General features: G+C 48.0%; 1 protein-coding gene across 5 annotated transcripts; it reads left to right on the top strand.

Annotated features, from left to right (window-relative positions):
* Nucleotides 1-9,351: 9,351 nt before the first annotated feature.
* Nucleotides 9,352-16,858, top strand: LOC125103674 (interferon alpha-inducible protein 27-like protein 2). Of its 5 annotated transcripts, none has more exons than XM_047735383.1 (5): nucleotides 9,353-9,496; nucleotides 13,785-13,877; nucleotides 15,506-15,535; nucleotides 15,990-16,151; nucleotides 16,621-16,858. In XM_047735383.1, exons 2-5 carry the CDS (start codon nucleotides 13,847-13,849, stop codon nucleotides 16,695-16,697), a joined length of 300 nt encoding a protein of 99 aa, XP_047591339.1. In that variant the 5' UTR covers nucleotides 9,353-9,496; nucleotides 13,785-13,846; the 3' UTR covers nucleotides 16,698-16,858. The 5 variants fall into 5 exon arrangements, with proteins under 5 accessions (XP_047591341.1, XP_047591339.1, XP_047591340.1 ...); XM_047735384.1 differs by having other exon boundaries at nucleotides 9,448-9,469; XM_047735381.1 differs by lacking the exon at nucleotides 9,353-9,496 and adding an exon at nucleotides 9,663-9,711.
* The last annotated feature ends 1,061 nt before the right edge of the window (nucleotides 16,859-17,919 follow it).

Consider the following 17,919-nt stretch of genomic DNA (forward strand, 5'->3'; position numbering starts at 1 on the left):
ACGATTCTCCAAAGAAACAGAGACAACAGGATATGTGTATACAGAGAGAGAAATTTGTCTTAAGAAATTGGCTCACAATGATTGTGGAGGTTTGACATATCCAAACTTGGATGAGGTAGGCCAGTAGGCTGAAGTCTCAGGGAGGAGTCCAAAGGCAGTCAGCTGGCGGAATCCCTTCTTGCTCAGAGGATGTCAGTCTTTGTTTTATTAAAGCCTTCAACTGGTTGAATGGGTCCTCCCCATACTGTGGAAGGTAATCAGCTTTATTCAGAGTCCACAGATTTAAATGTTCATCTCATCCCAAAAAAACCTTCACAGAAACGTCTAGAATAATGTTTGACCAAACTTCCACGCACAGTGGACACATAAAGTTAACCACCACAGCATTCTAGGAGAGAAAAGAATAGCTTTTGTTTGGACATCCCCCATGTCGGAGGAGACAACTCTGTTGGACAGCCAAGAAAGATTTGCAGACAGCACTAAGTTAAAATAGCTTCTCGCCCCTTTCTCTCTTATGGCTTTGTGTAGCCATATGGAGAGGAAGTAGATGAAAGAGAGGTGAAGAGTGGATTACGTCCCCTCTTCCCAGCTCTGTGTTTCAGAGCCCAGATCAGACCTAAACTGGGGAAAAGGGAGAAGTTACAAATTTGCATGTAGATGGAAATTTTGACATCAGATTAGATAGTGTTTTTGTTTACTCACTTTTTTTTTCACAACATGAGGGGGTGTTTCCCCCCCTAATTATTACAGATGAAATTTTATTTTATTTTTTTAAAGATTTTTCTTTTTTTAAGATTTTATTTATTTATTTGACAGAGAGATCACAAGTAGGCAGAGAGGCAGGCAGAGAGAGCGGGGAAGCAGTCTCCCTGCTGAGCAGAGAGCCAGAGGTGGGACTCGATCCCAGGAGCATGAGATCATGACCGGAGCCAAAGGCAGAGGTTTAACCCACTGAGCCACCCAGGCGCCCCTACAGATGAAATTTTAAAATGGCATTCTTTCTGAGTCAGTTTTAGTGGAGGCACAAAGATGGAAAAGAAAACAGTAAGAGCACAGTTTCCTTGCTCTCCAAAGCAGGTTTCTTAGAGAGTGTTAGACCTGACAAGGAAATTGTCTCCAAACCAGTTACATGACACTTAGCTTAATATCTTGTTCTAAGTCTGAAAGGATCAAAATTGAAGAGGCTGAGAGAGAGCATTTCCTTGCAGAACTTACAACTTGTGGCTGAGGTTAAATAAAGTATAATTTGGACTTAAAATAATTTATTTCAGCAAGCATCTCCTTCTTCAGGATTCCCAGAGTGTCCTCTATGGAGTATAGCATTTTCTGCTCTGCATTATACTGGGAGATTTACTTTCTTGTCTTAGTTCTCCTAGATTACAAGTTCCTCAAAGAATTGCCCTCAGATTTATCTGGGTATTCCCTAACATGCCTAGTCAGTGTCTAGGTGATGTAGTGAATCATAAGTGTTTGTTGAATGAATGAATGAGAAAGCCATTGACCTTAGCCTGAGGGTTGATACCCTCTGCCTATTTGTGTAGTTGAACCTGGCACCAGAAGTGATGACAAGGACTGACTTTGTCCTATGGCATCTGTTCCTAGTTCATAGCAGCTTTTTTTGTTATGTCTCCAAGCTGCAAACAACCAAAATGTCCTACAGTAGGTGGATGGTTAAACTGTGGTATGTGGTAATCACTTTGTAATATATATATATATATTAAGTCATTATGTTGTACACCTTAAGCTTACAAAAAGTTGTATGCTAATTATATCTCAATAAAGCTGGGAGGAATACCTATGGTATATCTATTCAACAATAGAGAAGAATGAACTAGTAGCACAAACAACTTGGATAGATTTAAAGGGTATTATTTTGAGTGAAGAAAGCCCTTGTCTTTCTTCATGTAGGCATGTAGGCATGTAGGACATTAAAGACAAAATCACAGGATGAAGAACAGATTGGTGGTTTCCGGAGATTAGGAAGGAACTCGTGGTTAGAGGGTGAGTATTTGGAGTATCTTACACAGATCTCCTAAATCCGTTGGAATTTCCTGGGTGACAGGAACATCTTTTGTTGTAATGGGTTGATTCTTAGTGGGACCCTCAGTGGGGGCTCATCACCAGACGCTTGGAATGTTAAGCCCCACCCTCCAGAGAGGGGAAAAGGACAGAAGACTGAGTTGATCATCCTGACATGAGGAAGCCTCTGTAAAGTCCCTAAAATGTAGGGTTCTCAGGACTTCCGGGTTAGTAAACAAGAATACCTCCTTCCCGGGCACCTGGGTGGCTCAGTCAGTTGGGCGTCTGCCTTTGGCTCCAGTCATGATCCTGGAGTCCTGGGATCAAGTCCCACATCAGGCGCTCTGCTCAGCAGCAAGTCTGCTTCTCCTTCTGCCCTTCACCCCACTTGTGCTCTCTCTCAAATAAATAAATAAAATTAAAACAAACAAACACACACATCTATCCATGGGAATACCCAAACCATGGGACAGAAAGAAGTCCCGTGCTCAGGGCCTCACCCTATATAACTTTTCATCCTACTGTTCTTTTGTACCCTTTAATAGCCTTTGTAATTAATCAGTAATAGTCAAATCAATAATTTTCCCAAGTTCTGTGAGCCTTTCTAGCCAGATGTCCAAGCCAAGGAGGAGGTCATGGGAACCCACAACGTATAGCCAAGATGGACAGAACTTGTGGGTAACCTGGGACCCATTTCTTAGGATTAGCATCTAAGGGAGGCAGTCTTAGGAGCCTGAGCCCTTAACCTGTGGGTTTACTGCAGTTAATACCAGAATAGAGTTAAATTGCAGGACACTGAGTTGCTGCCCACAGAGAAATAGAGCAGTGTTTGGTATAGAAAAACCCACACATCTGATGTCAGGAGTATAGCAGCAGTACAGACACTGTTTCCAAAAACTCCACCTCACTGGGCATCAGGGAAATACAATTCAAAACCACAGTGAGATACCACCTCACACCGGTCAGACTGGCTAAAATTAACAAGTCAAGAAATGACAGGTGTTGGCCAAGATGTAGAGAAAGGGGAACCCTCCTACACTGTTGGTAGGAATGCGAGCTGGTACAGCCACTCTGGAAAACAGAATGGACGTTCCTCAAAAAGTCAAAAATAGAGCTACCCTACAACCCAGCAATCTCCCCTACTGGGTATTTACCCCAAAGGTACTAATGTAGTGATCCCATGGGGCATGTGAACCTGAATGTTTATAGCAGTAATGTCCACAATAGCCAAACTATGGAAAGAGACCCGATGTGCATTGACAGATGAATGGATAGAAAAGACATGATATATATATGTATGTATACACACACACACACACACACACACACACACACACACACACGCGCACCCAATGGAATTTTACTCAGCCTTCAAAAAAACGAAACTTTGCTATTTTCAACAACATGGATGGAACTAGAGCATATTATACTAAGTGAAATAAGTCAATCTGAGAAAGACAATTATATGATCTCACTCTTATGTGGACTTTAAGAAATAAAACAGAGAATCATAGGGGAAGGGAGGGAAAAATAAAATAAGACAAAATCAGAGAGGGAGACAAACCATAAGAGAATCTCAACCATAGGAAACAAACTGAGGGTGCCTGGAATTCTGTTATGTGGAGGTACAACGTTTTATTTACTTGATTTCCTGTTATTTCAAACATTTGCTATCATCAGTAACACCATGGTAAACGTTATGTGCTGACATTTTTGGGTGCATGTCTGATTCTTTTCTTAAATTTTATTTATTTGACAGAGAGAGAGAGAGAGATCACAAGTAGGCAGAGAGAGAGGGGGAAACAGGCTCCCTGCTGAGCAGAGAGGCCCATGTGGGGCTTGATCCCAGGACCCTGAGATCATGACCAGAGCTGAAGGCAGAGGCTTTAACCCACTGAGCCACCCAGATGCACCCTGATTCTTTTCTTAAAAAAAAATTCCAGAAAGCAAAATTTCTGAGCCAAATAGAATGGAGGTTTTTACTATGTGTTTCTGCTTTCGTGGCTTTTGCTTTGGTTTTTGGTGCAGCAGAGAGTTCCAGGGTCCTGTCCTTATCAAGGTGCAGCTTTATTCTGGCGTACATGTTATCAGAGGCAATTTGGTCCCAGAGCCAACAGGTGGACAGTGGCTTTCTGATACTACAGTTTTGTTTTGTTTAAGATTTTATTTATTTGAGAGAGAGAGAACATGAGAGAGCATGAGCAGAGAGGAGAGGGAGAAGCAGGCTCCCCACTGAGCAGGGAGCCTGACATGGGACTCCATCCAAGGACCCCAGGATCATGACCTGAGCAGAAGGCAGACGCTTACCAACTGAGCCACCCAGGTGCCCCTAGATACCCCAGTTTCTTGATCATGGTAGCAGTTGCTGCACCCTTGGTGGTCTAAGACTTCAGTGTTGTTCTGAGGAGGGTGTCCTTCCTGGAAATTCCTCCTAGAACCTCCTCCTCCAGTCTTGGAACAATTTTGAAGGCACCTGATTCCCTGTGTTAAAATTCATTCTGCTTAAGTTAGCCCGAGTGACTTCTGTTACCCATGGCCAAACCCTGACTAATGGGTGGATTCATGGACGCATGAAATACCCACACTCACTCACAGTTATCTCCTTTAAAAAATTATTATACTGTTAGTGAGATGGACCATCTTTTCAAATATTTATTGGCTATATGTAAGTCTCTCCTTGGGAGAGACTTGCTAGTATTAGAGTTTCTTTTTAAAAATCATTTTTTAGAGGCTCCTGGGTGGCTCAGTCCTTACGCGTCTGCCTTAGGCTCAGGTCATGGTCCCACAGTCCTGGGATCGAGCCCTGCATTGGGCTCCCTCCTCAGTGGGAAACCTGTTTCTCCCTCTTCCACTTCCCCTGCTTGTTCCCTCTCTAGTGCTCTTGCTCTCGCTCTCGCTCTCTCTCTGTCAAATAAATAAATAAAATCTTTAAAAAAAATAAAAATAAAAATCCCTTAGAAAAAAAATTTTTTTGGTGCCTCTGTGTCACCAAACTAAGGCACATCAAGATTAATGAACTTGCCCAAGGTCACAACTAGTAAGGATTCCAACCCAGGCTACTGGTCAGAGGTCATGCTGTTCATCCCCAATCCATGTGCCATAGAGGACTAGGGCTAAGTTCCTTTCAGTTCTGAGCTCTGCTTTCTTTGCATTGAGCTCCCCATCGAACTGGTTCTCCAGTCCTAGGTTGAGTAGGTCGGCTTCAGCTGGCAGACCGTTCTATGCAGAACCTGAATCCCCAGCCCTTGGTTTAGTTCACAGTCCCCCAGTGGTTGGCGATTCCTTTCCCAGTTCCAGCCTGCAGTCTCCATTTACCAGTCTGCTGGGTTAGCCCACACTGAGAATTGCTGGTGGTGTGCCTTCTCTTGGCCAGTTGCAGTAACATTTCCTGGGCACTGTTGGTGTGTTGAGATGCATGCATTTGTCTTGTGTTATGTAAGTAAAGGTTATTGCTAATCGGGATCTCCAAAGCCAAAACGCCACAGAAATTGGTGGTCACAGGTCAAGAACTTAAGAGCTATTAGAGCAATTGCCCCCAAACCCAAAGACTCCTAATGTTAGGATAATCTGATCACGGAACAGGTTAAATTGACATTCTGTCACTTACCAGCCTCAAGAAAATTACTATGAAGCGAGGTACGCCATGAAACACTGCACAACCTCACCCAGTGGCACATCCCTTTTAGCCCTCAAAACCCAAAGCCTTGGCCAACAAGATTCTTAAACGTTAAAGAGTCAAATGTCCCACTTTCTGACACACCTGCTTATTCTGTGTCCAAGAACGAGACTCCTGTAAGCTATAAATATCTACAAAGGTGGCCAAATCCTACTATGCTTGTTTTGTGCCCTGAGAACTTATCCTGGTAATCATCAGGTTGGGGCCCCAAAATAACGGCCAGACTGAAATGTGGGTTGTACCTCACTTTTAGGTAGGGTCCTAGCAAACTGCTGCTAGCCCTTGGGGGCAATTATAATGATCATCATGAGGAATGTTCCAATTAGATAAGATCATTTAAGAAGTGCACTTAAAAGTCCCCAAATTAAATAAACAGAATGCTATACCTGTTTTAGTGGGTGTACAAACCCTCCAAAAGGCTTCGAAATTCCAAAATAGCCTTACTGAAAGATGTGTTACAAAACGTTAATGAAAAAGGTGGGGTACCTTGGGTGGCTCAGTCAGTTAAGCATCTGACTCTTCTTTTTTTTCTAAGATTTTATTTATTTATTTGACAGACAGAGATCACAAGTAGTCAGAGCAGCAGGCAGAGAGAGAGGGGGAAGCAGGCTCCCTGCTGAGCAGAGAGCCCAATGTGGGGCTCGATCCCAGGACCCTGGGATCATGACCCGAGCCGAAGGCAGAGGCTTAACCCACTGAGCCACCCAGGCGCCCCGCATCTGACTCTTGATTTCAGCTCAGGTCGTGATCTCAGGGTCCTGGGATTGAGCCCCATGTCAGGCTCTGCGCTGGACATGGAACCTGCTTGAGATTCTCCCTCTCCTTCTGCCCCTGCCTGCATCTCCCCCTCCTGCACGCTCTCTCCCTCTAAAATAAAATTTTAAAACTCCGAAAAATAAAAGATGATGTAAGTACTTAAAAGAAAAGATGGTAAGACCCATGTGACTCCTACTGATTCCTCCTCCCTCCTTTGTTTTAGGAGGAAGCAGTCTAGTGTTTAAAAACAAAACCAGGATGGAAGGACACCTGGGTGGGTCCTTCAGTTGAACATCTGACTTCAGCTCAGGTCATCTGAGGACCCTGAACTCTGGATCAACTCAGATCCCAGAGTCCTGGGATCAAGGCCCACAGCAGGCTCCCTGCTCAGCGACAAGTCTTGTTTCTCTCTCTCTCTCTCTCTCTCTCTCTCTCTCTCCCTCTCCCTTTCTGATCCCCCCCAAATAAATAAATAAAATCTTACAAAAAAAAAAAAAACTAACCAAGAAAATTTGAAGATCTAGTTGGTTTTATTCAAATATTCCTGAATAGGGTGGCATCCCATCTAGCTAGCAGAAAGGGGCTTTGAGGCACTGTATGGGAAATGGGAGACTTTTACAGGCAGAAACGGGCACGACAAGGAAGTTATTAGTGAAAGAAAACAAAAGATTGTTTCAGACCAGATCACCTTCCTTTGGAGGACAGGGAAGCAAGGTGGGTCTTCAGGAATTTCTAGATTGACTGCTTAAAGGTTAGTCACATCCCTGCAGTTAAGTTTCAGTTCAGTGTCATAGTGGCAAATGACTCCACTGGAGGCCTCTTGTTTCTCTTTCTCACTCCCCCTTTATTTAGAGAACTCAGGAGAGAGAGTGGATAGTTGTAAGAGCAACGTTTGATCTTTCTGAGTAGGCAAGAAGGGACGAAATCTGTAGCAACCAGAAGTATAACCAGAGTAAACGGATGCAGATGCTGGGGGTCCGTGGAACTGACATGGGGAAGACAATTCTCTTCTGATTGCATCTAACTTCTTGATGAGATAATAAATAGCCATCTGAGAATCAGTTGGGAGGAGACAGTGGGAGAAGTTTTAGGAGAAGTTGAATTTACTGTTGAAATTTTGCAGAATTGTTGGATAAAAACCATGCCGACATGCCAACCATGTGTCATTCCGTCTAGAAGTGACTAGAAGCCTCAGTTCCTGTTCAACACCCCTGAAGAAACCAGGTGAACTCCCGCACCCCAAATGTTGTTAGGATGTTGAGACTCATTATGACACAGCTTGCATACATGAACGTGCACATACAATCACACACACACACACGCACACACACACACATTCTTCATGTGAATTCGCAATTTCCTGCTCCCGAATGTAGCTGATGGGGAGAGTGTGGGTTCCTGATCAGGGCTCGGAGTGTAGCTTAATCCTCAACAGACTGCCATCGGAGTGTAGCTTAATCTAACAAAAATAACGTGTTTATGTCATACCATCCATGCTGAATATTTAAATTTAAAGCACACAAATTTCTTTTCAGTCTGTTCTTGGTGCAACAGCTATTGTGAACCTGATGGTACCATTTCTCTCTCAGCCTCTGTAAGAGCTTCCCATTTTGCTCAAAGATCAAGACCAGGTCCTTGCAATGGCTTAGGGAGCCCCAGATGGCCTGGCTCCCTGTCAGCCTCTGTCTTTGGCTCCTGCCTCTCTCCCTCAACCACCTGCTGTAGCCACACTGGTCTCCTCCCTGTTCCTCTCATACCTGGTTCTTTGCCATCTCTGATCCTTTTACCTGGAAGGACTTTCCCCCACAATTCTGCCCGACTCCCTCCTCCACCTCCTTTTGCCTTGGTACTTCTTCAATTAATAGATTGCATAACTATATAGTTGTTTATCTTGTTTCCTCCTCCCACCACACTGGCTTATAAACTGTAAGGACAGGTACTTTGATCTTAATTGCCTCGTGCACTATTCAGTGCCCAGATGGGTGTCTGCCGTGATGGGCCTTCAGTGCAGACTTTCCAAAGAGCTGAACATTGGCCACTGCAAGATTATTAATTAAGATTAATAATTAATTAAGATTATTCTGAAAACCACCTTGTCTTTATTAGAAATCAATATTCATCCTTTTTTTTTTAGAACTTTGATCAGATTTCTCATGACCTTTATTATGCAGGGAGTACATCCTGTCCCCAAATTAAATGACAAAGCATTTTATATTAGCTGATGGTGGTGGATACAGTGACCAGATCCCCTCTCTATAATAACTAGATTCTGCCCTTGAGCGGTGTAGGAGCCAAAGGCAGGCTGCCGAAAATGTGCCACTTGGGTACATCCATTATTTTTAATAAAAACTACTGAAGAAACAATGTATGTAGGGACACTAATACCCTCCTCTGTACACCTAAAAGTGTTACTGAACCCACGGTCGATCTGCTTACCTCACGACTGTCCAGTAAGTTGAGTGACAAGCTGTTGAAGCAAGGCATAAAATCTATTTGAGAAAGCCCACCGTCCGGGTGGCGGCCTAATGTCCCAGATAACAGTCTTGCCACGGGCAGTTGCTTTTCCAATGTGATCAGACATGAAAGGATGGGCATCTGAAAAGTCCGCCAGTTTGCTACAAAAATGCTCCCCTTTTCAAGGGATTTAATCAGTCCTGGAACTTGGCAGACCTCTGGCTCTGCTGGTTCTCAGTTCTGGGTGTGTCCTCAGCCTGTGCTGGTTTTCGGTGCTGTCAGGTCTTAGAGAAGCAACACCCCTGGCTGCTTACATCCCCACTTGACATGAGTGACTCCATCTTGTACTCTACATCCAGCCCCCACCCCCACCAGGTCAATTTCTATTAGTTGGCCAGCCCCCAAACCCAAACTATTTCTTGTTTCAGTTTCCAGTTTCGGTTTCCAATTCCCAGTAAAAATAAAACCTATCCCATTGGTTGTGCTCAAAGTGGGAGTCAAAGAGGAAGTTGCTATAAAAGCCGGGAGTCTGATCTGGAAAACACAGCCAAGCTCAGACCTCAGGTCGGTTACCAGAGGATCTGCTTCTGGGTAAGACAGGGAGGGGTAGGCAGAGGGGGCTCCTTCCTGAGGCCTCCAGCTCTAGTGGGTGGTAGGCTCAGTGCAGGCAAGGGAAGGCCACGGGAATCCACTCCCAGAAAGCTCTTTTGTTCCTCATCAGGTCAGTCGGGAGGAAGGGTAAGTCCCTGCTGTTTGACCTTGGGACTCTGGGATGATGATCCTTGTTCAAGCCTGGCTGGCAGCAGGTGAGGCCAGGGGAAAGCATTAAGTGTTAGGAGGATCAAATTGGAATCATTCCAAGCCCAGGCTTTAGAAGCAGCTGGACTTGGGATGTGTCACTTACCCACTCTGTGCCAGAGGGGTTTCCCCATCTATAAAATGGGGATAGTCCGAGTGCCTGGGTGGCTCAGTGGGTTAAGCCTCTAACTTCGGCTTGGGTCATGATCTCAGGGTCCTGGGATCGAGCCTCGCATCGGGCTCTGTGCTCAGCGGGGAGCCTGCTTCCCCCGACTCTCTCTCTCTGCCTACTAGTGATTTCTTTCTCTGTCAGATAAATAAATAAAATCTTTAAAATGGGGGTAGTCATCTCTTTGTTCTCACTGTCTTAAGTGGGGATGATGCAGTATCATTGAGCCCAACGGTCAAGAAAGAATTCTTGAGACACTTGATGGTGCTAAAAGGTACTTTTCTTTTCTTTTTTTTTTTTTTAAAGATTTTTATTTATTTGACAGAGAGAGAGATCACAAGTAGACAGAGAGGCAGGCAGAGAGAGGGGAAGGGAAGCAGGCTCCCCGCTGAGCAGAGAGCCCGATGCGGGACTCGATCCCAGGACCCTGAGATCATGACCTGAGCCAAAGGCAGTGGCTTAACCCACTGAGCCACCCAGGCGCCCTAAAAGGTACTTTTCTTATAGCACGGGCACGGGACCCATAGACAGAGAGAACTGCACTGGGATTGTGAGGAGCGACTGGTTATTGTATGTATTGTAATTAGTGAGGATTAGGGATAGTGTCTCTAAGGAATTTGGAAGCAGGGCTTTCAGGATTTTGAGGGGCCAACTGCTGTTAAGATCGGGTTACTTTTAGTCCTTAATAAAACGTACCCAAACTTCGGGGTGCCTGGGTGGCTCAGTGGGTTAAAGCCTCTGCCTTTGGCTCGGGTCATGATTTCAGGGTCCTGGGATCGAGCCCCGCATCGGGCTCTCTGCTCAGCGGGAGCCTGCTTCCTCCTCCCTCTCTCTCTGCCTCTCTGCCTGTCTCTCTGCCTGCTTGTGATCTCTGTCTGTCAAATAAATAGATAAAATCTTTAAAAAAAAAAAGTACACAAATTTCTTGAGGAATGTCATGTTGTACACATTTCAGGTATCTGTCAATGAGCTCCAAGCTGTAAGGAGATTGAAGTTACGGTTCTCTTACTTTTGTTTCCCTCATGAAGGGGATGGCATGAGAACAGGAACCCAGAGGAACTGGACGACAGTATATACCTTAAAACGTAATTGGTTCTTATTTCCTAATTCTGGTGCCTTTTATTTATTTATTTTTTATTTTTTTTAAAGATTTTATTTATTTATTTGACAGAGAGAGATCACAAGTAGGCAGAGAGGCAGGCAGAGAGAGAGGAAGGGAAGCAGGCTTCCTGCTGAGCAGCGAGCCCGATGCGGGACTCGATCCCAGGACTCTGGGATCATGACCTGAGCCGAAGGCAGCGGCTTAACCCACTGAGCCACCCAGGCGCCCTTCTGGTGCCTTTTAAACTGCTCTGTGGGAATTCCAGGATGCAGTCCCGTGTCAGGCTTCCCTGCTTAACAGGGAGCCTGCTTCTCCCTCTGACCACCAGGCTCCCTCGAGCTCTCTCTCTGCCTCTCTCCCTCTCTCTCACTCTTGCTCTCTTGCTCACTCTCTCTCAAATAAATAAATAAAATCTTTAAAAAAAACAAACAAACTGCTCAGTGGAAATTTAAGAAATTCCCAGAAATGGCTAAGAAGTTGGCGCTGGGCTTTTTGGGAGGAAGGAAGCAGCCGGCTTGGAGAAATAAAGTCCACTCCCCACCCATCCTTTACCATTTCCAGGACTCTTTCCGGACATCAGGCCCTGACAAGTTCAGAGAGGTCTCTCTGTCCCCACTAGACAGAGTTTTTCAAAGTTGTGGGCATGATCCCCCTCCCTTCTGGGGTCCCCTCCCTGCACCAAAGCTCCATCCTGTTCAAAAAGAAGGAAGCCCACATTGGAGTCATTTGCCCCCAACCGCAGCACACCAAGACTTCAGCACAACATCAACCTGTCCCAGGAAGATGACCTTTGGAAAGTCCATCCGATCTGTCCTGCTCAGCACTAGTGAGGTCATTTGCCATCTGCCTGATACAAACCCTGTTTCCCCCTGATGTCCAGGCCTGAAACAATCCTTTCTTTTCTTTTACTGATGACTCCTCACCTTCCGTTTTGCTGCTTAGGAAAGCCTTCATTTTTGCGCAGCTTCTCCAAGCATCTCTCTACTTGCTCGATGGGCTGCTGTCCTGTAACCAGGAGTCAGGGCACGGGGCTAACTGATGACAAAATCCAAAGGCAGAGAGAGCGTGCACACACGTGCAGGGGTGGGACAAGAAAGGGATTTATTTCAGTTGAGGCCAACATGGGGAAGACAGTGGGCTAGTGTCCCAAAAGCTGTCTCCAAAGTGCTGAAAACGCGGCCAGGTTTATATAAGGAAAATGTGGGACAGTCGTTGAGTACTGGAGATGGGGCAGTGAAGGTCATGGCCTTGGGGTCAGCAGCAGGGGTTTTTGTTCGTTTGTTTTAGATTTTTATTTATTTATTTATTTGACAGAGAGAGAGATCACAAGTAGGCATAGAGGCAGGCAGAAAGAGAGAGGGGGAAGCAGGCTCCCTGCTGAGCAGAGAGCCCGATGCAGGGCTCGATCACAGGACCCTGAGACCATGACCCGAGCTGAAGGCAGAGGCTTAACCCACTGAGCCACCCAGGAGCCCCAATCGTAGGGCCTTTATTGCTGGGGGGTTGGGGGCAGTTGGTTCCCACTGCGGGATGCTTTGCCCACTCAGGCTTCTGCCCGAGTTAAAGATAAGCTGTAAGACAAACCGAATCAATTAGAAAGGAAAACTGAGGCAAAATGGAGGTGTTGAGCTCCTTTCAGCCTGACACACTCATGTCAATTTCTGTGCCATGCAATTCGTCCAGGTGGCCACCTTGTCCTCTTCCCTGGTTTCTAAATATAATTCCATTATAATGGAATCCAGAGTAATGACAGCGAGCATGGCCAAAGCCACAGAGGTGGTTTCCCGGGGTGAGCCCTCCCAGAGGGGCTGGTGGGTGGGGGGCGAGGAGGGCGATGGGGAGGGACGGAGTCTTTTTCTAGCTTCACCTCCTTGGTTCTCACTGACATGTCCCGATTTTTACAAAATTCTTCATTCCGGGCCCGTTTTCTTCATTAGTTTGTGTGAGCTCCCTCTCCAGTCTTAGCTGTTCATTCTTGCTGTTTATCTTCCCCTTTTCCTCCATTATATTAGAAGAATCCAACCAAGGACATTTTAAAGATCCAATTGACTTTATTTGTAGTCAACTCATGTATTTGGCCAGCTTCCCAATGAGCAAGGAGAGGGGAGCTCCCGGGGGCTACAGAGGATCCAAGTTTTTAAAAGGCAGAAGAGCAGAAAACAAGAAATTATTAGGAGAGAAACCATTGTTCTAGGCAAGGTCACCCTCCTAAGGGGAACGGAGGGGGCCCATCAGGAAATTTCCTAGTGCTCCCTGGGAAATCTCACATTGACTGGTTAAGGGTTATATTCCTGGGGGACTGAAAGTGCAGTCAGGTTAGGTATTAAGTCTCAATTTACACTTGGGGCCTTAACTGAGGGGACACCATTGTGGGGCCTGTGGTTTTCTTTTTAACCACACGCCCCCCAACCACCCCTGGGATACCTCCCTCCCTCAGAGTCAGCCTTTCCAATATCCTTAATGTGTACCTGTTTTTCTTATGTATTTTTGCAAAATGGGTGTTGGCTTTTTGTTTGCATGTGTTTTAATGTATGTATAGAATAGTGTGCTGTTGACTTTACCGTATAGCTTTTTCCACCCTGAGATTGTCAGGGTCACTAGGTGAGTGTCTAATACTGGCTTCCAATTGTTGCAAACATGCCACTTCGCTTCCGCTCTCCTGGTGTGGACACCCCGTGGTCCTTCCTCCTTCCCCAGCACAAACAGCAGCGTAGTATGGAAGGGGAGGGCGGGGCCTCTGACCACTGCTCACCTCTGACCCTGTGCACTCATCCTCTGTTCTTTCTCTGGACTCACCCTGTCATCCACAGTTGCCCTGAACCAGGCTACAGCTTCCGTGGGATCCCTGCTGGGAACACTGAAAGTCTCCAGAATGGCAGCATTGACTCTTTCCAGAGTCGGAGGTAACTGGCCCAGGGTGACAGAGTTCCGCTTCTCGGGCCCCCATCCAATACTTAGACCCGCGACAAGTCTCCAGCCAGCAGTCTTTCCTGTTTACCAGTAACACAAAGGACTCCTAAGCTTATGATAAGGAATCCTTAAAATAGTAAGGACAGATAGATTTTATCTCATGCTCTGCAGTCCTAGTCACTCTGCCAAACACTTAACATTTATCAATTGTTTTAATTGCCATAGCAACCCCAGAAGGTCACCATTGTCCCCTATTTACAAATGAGGGAATTGTTTTTGGCCCTGGGCCTTTGGGCAGGGAAGTGGGGTTACTACCGAACCTAGGACAGGAAGTAGAACTAAAATGCAGAGAATCTGGTTTAGGGAGGAGGCCTCAGGACAGAGTGGGTTCTGAATAGCCTGGAGAGACCAGGCCACCCTCCTATGGATGAGAGTTGGGGGTGCCCCGCAGCAGGTTAGCAGGGGAACGGCACCCCTTTCCCATGGGCCTTCTGTGCACATCGGGTCCCAGATAGGCCAAGCTGCCGGCCAGCCCGGCATCACCCTTCCAGCCAAACCATAATGTCCAGCTTCAAGGGTTTGACTCCCACCTCTTAAGTTCCCTTCCTATCCCTGGAAGGCTCTCTTCCTGGGGAGCTGGCTGAATTCATTCCTGCGCGCTTTTGCAGGCCTGACCCTTATGGCGGCAGCTGACCAGGACCTCTGCCCGCCCCCTAGGGACCCACATGTTGGAGAGACAGGCCGGTGCAAGCCGAATGGGTCTTAGTGCTCTGAGAGGCTGTGGTCACAGAGGGGCAGTGCTGAGTCCAGATTGGCTGCCTCTGGGGGGCTTCTCAGACAAGGGGGCAATAGGTCCAGCCTGGACTCATCTCAAGCAGAGTTCAAGTGCTCAGCAGTGCTTGCCCTGACCTGCTGGGCAGCGCAAAATGAAGTACATCTTTCTCCGTGAGGATTTATTGCTGTCTGGAAAGATCTGTGGGACAACAGGAGAAAGTTATATAATCTCCCCCTAAGAAAACATTGACCCTGAACGAACATCCTTGTTCAGAGAGCAAGGCATCCGGTTCCTTCGCCTCGACCAACACCACCAAGCCCTAAAACACTCTGCCAAGTATCCCTCGTCCACCCGAGAAGGGATGCAGGGCAGCCTTCTGTAGGGGTGTGTTTGTTTTTGTTTTGTTTTGTTTTAAACAATCAGGCTTGGATGGCAGAGAGAAAGAGAAAGATCGTTTTTGCTCTCCCCGCAAACAGGCCCCCACCAACCTATCTGCAGACAGATTGAGAAAACAAAGCAGACTCTATGTGATCATTGGGTTTTCTGGAATGAGGACCTCAAACTCTGTCTCCAGATAATTTGAGGGCAAAGCGTGCAAATCCATCTGGGACAAGTCATTTGAGTCTGGAATCTGACTCCCCAGCAATCCTTGCCAAGCTCAGAACTGAGGGGCCCCCTTTCCCAGAAATCCCCCTGTCTGAATGCAGTAGGCAGGTGTCAGATGAGGTCATTCCTTCCCATCTCCCAACATGGACAATGCCCTCCCCGTGGGTGGGCTGTAGGCTCAGGGAGCCAAGGGGAGGCTCAGGGAGCCAAGAACTCACAAAATATTCTTTTGGTTTCTAGTCAAGACTGTGGCAGCTGTGATAGGAGGAGGTGAGTCTTTGTAGGGGAGGGGTTCAAGTCCTTATCTGTTCCCCTGAGCCTGGGTCTTGGGGAGCAACCGTCTTGTCCAGGCCCAGGTTTGCCCAGGACTTGCGCAGATGGTGGGGAGGAAGTGGACTGGTAGACATGGGGAGGAAGCCAGGAACTGGAAACAAGAAATCAAGGAGCTTGGACCAACGGGTGTCATGGAAACTCCACAGTGGAGGCAATCCCAGCAGGGGCCCCATCTCCTCTTTGCAGGCATTTACCCTGTGACCTTGGGGGTGTCTCTGACTTTTCTGAGCTCCTGTTTCCTCTCTGAAAAATGGGCCATGCCCATAGTCTCTCCTGAGCTCAGAGTTCACCCCCTTGCCTGGGCCCCCCAAAGCCCCCTGAGCCTGACTGAGTGTGTGCGGGTCCCTTCCCTTGAGCCCACTTCTTAACCCAACCCAACCCAACCTGACAGTCGTGTCCGTGGCGTCTGTGCCCACCGTGCTGGGCGCCGTGGGCTTCACTGGGGCCGGAATCGCTGCCTCCTCGCTAGCAGCCAAGATGATGTCCTCTGCTGCCATCGCCAACGGGGGTGGCATCGCCGCTGGCAGCCTGGTGGCAACACTGCAGTCCGTGGGTAAGTGTCCCCGGGGGCTTGCTGGGAGGGGCGAGGAGGACCAGCACCTCAGTACCCGGCCCAGATCTTAGCCTCCCCCACCCTCCTTGTCTGCTCCTAAGCGTCACCCTCCAGGTTCTCCCCAGGAGGCGCAGGAGGGAGGCCCCAGGCACGGGGCGTGCTGGCTTCAGGCTGCGGTTGCTGGGTGCCTTGGGGATCTCCGCCCTGCCTGAGCTCAGCCTTCTTCCATGGAGAGGAACAGCTCCCAGCTCTGGGCTTCTCCATGGGGGTGCTCACCAGCGGGCTTCGGGCAGTTGCCCTCCCACAGCAGAGATCTGGAGGGCTTTGGGAAACGGGAGGGTGCTGACTGGGGCCCCGGGCCTCAGACCTTCCTGAGGGGCCCTGGAGTCTTTGACCTCTCGGTTTTGTCCCACAGAGCTGCCCCAGGTCTGCTCCTTACCACTCTGCTCACCCTCTCCTTCTCCCCCAGGAGCAGCAGGACTCTCGCTGTCAACCAAGATCATCCTGGGCTCCCTGGGCTCTGTGTTCACGTTCCTGAGCTTCTAAGAGTTTCCCTCCTCTCTGCCTGCAAAGAAGAGGACGGCCCTCCTCAGCTCCTCCCCACCCCTCCCCGCCCCTCACCCCCCCCCCATGCAGGGAGGGACCAGTCCCTGGCTGACAAGTGTGTCCTGAGGAAAATAAGCAATAAAAATTGTAGTTGCAGCCCATCCTGAATCCCTTCCTTCTTGCTCGAAGTTGGGGGCAGGGGTGGGAAGGGGGTCCAGGGAGGGTGGGTCACTCCTCTTTCCCAGTCCTGTGGTCCGGAGCAATGTGGTGTAGGGGTGCAGGGTGCACTTGGCTGGGATGTGCCAAAACGTGGGGGCTGGTGGCTGCCCCCACCCTGCTTGTGACTCTGTGTGACTCGGGGCAGGCCACCTCCTCTCTGGCCCTCATTTGTCCCTCTGGGCATGGGGAGTTGGTCTAAATGACCTCAAAGGTCTCAGCCATGGGTGGGTGTTTGGCTCAGTTCCTGGGCAGTCTGGAATGGGGTTGAGGGAGGCGGGGGACCGGCAGGGAAGGACATCCTCTTCAGAGCCACCACCTCCCAGTTGCAGGTCTAATGGCTCTGTCCTAAGTGGCCTGGCTTTGAAGGCCCAGGCCCATATGAGTCATTGCTCCAGACTCAAGTCAAAGGCCACCATCCAGCCTTTGTCTTTCTCCTCAATAGCTAGAAGGGAGATCGAATTTGCTGGGGGCTCTGACCTTTCTAACTTCAGGGCCGTGACTCACCCTTAAATGTCCTTCTCCCAGAACAAGATCTTCTAGAAACTTCTCTTTGCTAGGATGACTTCCAACTTGGAGCATCAGAAAATTGACTGATGTGCTGATCTGCTCCTCTTTTCCACAACTCTTTGAGCACATGCTGTGGGTCGGGCACTGGCTAGGGGCTACAAACTTGGACTTTCTGTGGGGAGTGGGGGAGGATGGACTGACAGGTAGACAGCCATCAACAATGTGCTCTGGGAAGTGCCATGCCAGAGGCCAGCCCAGGGATCCGGGGCCCAGCAGAAGACACAGAAAGTCTTAGTCTGCGCTAACAAAAATCCCACAAACTGGGTCATTTATAAATAACAGAAATGTATTTCTCACAGTTCCAGAAGGTGAAAAGTCAGAGAACAGGGCACTGGCAACCCTAGGTTGCTGGTGAGAAGCTGGTGAGAAGGTGTTCCCTAGATGGCCCCCTTCTTGCTGTGCCCTCACATCATGGAAGGGCACGAGCTCCCTCTGG

This window comes from Lutra lutra, chromosome 7 (assembly GCF_902655055.1).
Source record: "Lutra lutra chromosome 7, mLutLut1.2, whole genome shotgun sequence".
In the NCBI taxonomy this organism is placed as follows: Eukaryota; Metazoa; Chordata; class Mammalia; order Carnivora; family Mustelidae; genus Lutra; species Lutra lutra.